This window comes from Conger conger, chromosome 2 (assembly GCF_963514075.1).
Source record: "Conger conger chromosome 2, fConCon1.1, whole genome shotgun sequence".
Lineage (NCBI taxonomy): Eukaryota > Metazoa > Chordata > Actinopteri > Anguilliformes > Congridae > Conger > Conger conger.
The window spans coordinates 73,604,555-73,607,054 of NC_083761.1; the positions used below are offsets into that span (position 1 = coordinate 73,604,555).

The 2,500-nt window shown below is 51.6% G+C and overlaps 1 protein-coding gene across 1 annotated transcript in view; it reads left to right on the top strand.

Annotated features, from left to right (window-relative positions):
- smurf2 (SMAD specific E3 ubiquitin protein ligase 2) overlaps nt 1–2,500 on the top strand; it is a 70,551-nt gene that overhangs the window by 40,553 nt on the left and 27,498 nt on the right. The window contains exon 4 of the mRNA XM_061229320.1: nt 254–387. Coding sequence (XP_061085304.1) covers nt 254–387 — 134 coding nt within the window. The remainder of the gene's footprint in view (nt 1–253; nt 388–2,500) is intronic.

The following is a 2,500-nucleotide window of genomic DNA, read 5'->3' on the forward strand; positions in this document are numbered from 1 at the left end:
TGGTGATACGTGCTGACGGCAGCCGCGGGGCGTGTTGGCAGGTGTGTTGGCACCCCGCCCGTGCTGCCCAGCTGGGCTGGAGGTGATGTGGCTTCGTGTCGGGTGTACAGATGGGCACCAGCAGCCGCCTGTGCGATAGCAGGCAGCTCCTGCGGAGGTGCTTCCGTGCTCGTTCTGATGTGCGTTTCCCACGGCAACGCTTAAAAACTGACAGCTCTTCTCCCCCTCCCCTCCCCCCCACCCGAACCCACAGATACATCGGGAAGTCTGACTCCATCACCATCAGTGTGTGGAACCACAAGAAGATCCACAAGAAGCAGGGGGCGGGGTTTCTGGGCTGCGTCCGCCTCCTGTCCAATGCCATCAACCGCCTCAAGGACACCGGCTGTAAGTCCCGCCCCTTTGAACGCCGCCCGTTTCTGCTTAAAGGGCTGTTCCTCACTGTTCTCGCGATTTCATCCTTCGCTCCTGTAGGTATGCTCTGTCCGCTCTGAATAATGCGTTACCTACTTCAGGCTGCATCGCCCTCGTGGAAATCCCAAAATGCATCGCTCCGCTTTTCCACCTCGCCGAGGATTGCTGCTTTTTCAAATCGTTGCTGCTCGTGTTTCCCCTGGTGATAATCCCTGAGGCGCAGTGTACTGAACACTTAACTGATTTGATAGGCGTCAGCTAAAATGCAGAATTGTCAACATTCCATTAAACTAAATTGCTTTAGAGCTTTATTGAAGTGCCCATTCCTGTGTCCGAGAGGGAGATTGCCAAGCCCTGGAATCGAGGCATGAGTTAAAATAGAGAAAAAAAAACCCCCACATTTTCTCTTATCATGAAACCAGCTAATTGCTTTCCAATATGAATGTGTACTAAAGCGTACCAAAGTATGGACAGACATACATTTTCCGAAAAGTTACCTTCTAATCTCAGTGTGCACTTGGATGTCATCTGGCGTAGTCCCATCTTGTTGCAAATTAACAACCTCGGTCTCCCAGACTCCTACAAATTAATGTATGTCGCATATTAAAAGTTCTGGTTTTATTAGTACACATAACTTTTGCCAGTAATCTTTATTGCCCTGTTCTTTACCCCATTACTGCTATCGAATCGAAGGGACCTTTATTCTGGTGCACCTATGGTTTACAATGAAGAAAAAAACACTGACGGCTCTTCAGAAAACACAAAATGATGATTGCTTTATGAAGCACGCAAAGCGCTTTTGAAGTGTGGTTCATGCGTACATCGACGCATGAAACCATAACCAGTGCAGCGAGTCCAGTTTGTGTTTTTTCTTCGTGTAATACTTTTTGGGATTCGGCACGTCTGTTTCTCTGTTACACCTGCGGTGTTGGGGGTCTCTGTTGACGGGCTGCATACGGGGGGCTGGGCAAGGCCAGACGGGGTGCCTGTGGGAGAGAGGGGGCTCCGGGGCGTGGCTCTCCTCCCCAGGTCCCCCGCGCAGCTCTGTCGCCGTCCCCCCTCCCCTCCCCGCCCCGGAGGAGGCGCACCCCGCCCCGGGAGGAGGTGGCGGAGGGGCCGGCCTCGCACACCGGAGGCCGTTCCCCTCACGACAGCGGTTCCTCCCACATGACGTAACGCGCAGCGCTTCCTAGAAGTCGCACGTTCGACGGTCTCCTGGAGCCGACGAGCAAAAGCAGACGTGTGCTTTTCTCTTTTTTTTCTCCCTTTCGCAGCTGCGAGCTGTGTACCCCGCCGTATCCTGGTATTTAATTTGTTCTTATAGCTTCCAGTGTTTAGACGCGAGCACCCCTGACCTCACCGTCTAGACCGCAGTGCCCAGACCTCACAGTGACTCCGCACCAGACACCGCCGCTTTAATAATAATAATGATGAATATTCATCAGGGCCTTGTTTCTGTAGTTGTAATGTTTCTGTCTATCGTTTCTCTTTCTGTCCTTCGGTGTTACGAACAGTCTTCAGACTCCAGCCGTGCTTCCGTTGTTTTTCTTTTTCTTTTTGCTTTTCTTTTTTTTCTTTCTTTCTGAAACGTCTCCTGTTCCTGCCTCGTAACCACCGCGCTCTCCGTGTTGTGTTTAGTCTAGACAGGCCCCCTGAACAGAGCCGCGTTACAGGCAGACAACAGAGCGCAGATTCACCTTCTCTTTGTCTGCAGGCGGCTCGTCATGCCTGGCTTCTCCGCCACGGAGGGCCTGGCTCAAAATACACTTCCCTTTGTGATGTGCTTGTTCAGCCAGAAGTGTAGCGTGTTTGCTCCGAACGTACTTAAGTCTCCAGGCCTTGTTGTGCTACTTATTAAACATTTAACCGCGCTTTATTTTTCAATGGGCCAGCACCTGGTCGTTTGTTCAGCTTGGTTGCGTTGCATCACTTATTATTCGGTGTGTTGTTTCATCTGACATTTAACGGGGGACTGTTATTATTACCCCGCCCCGAACGGCTCCGTGTCATTGGACGCTGAAAGTGTGCTGACGGTGGTGATGCGTGTGGGAATTCTGACGCTAATTACAGCCTCTCTAATGAACAG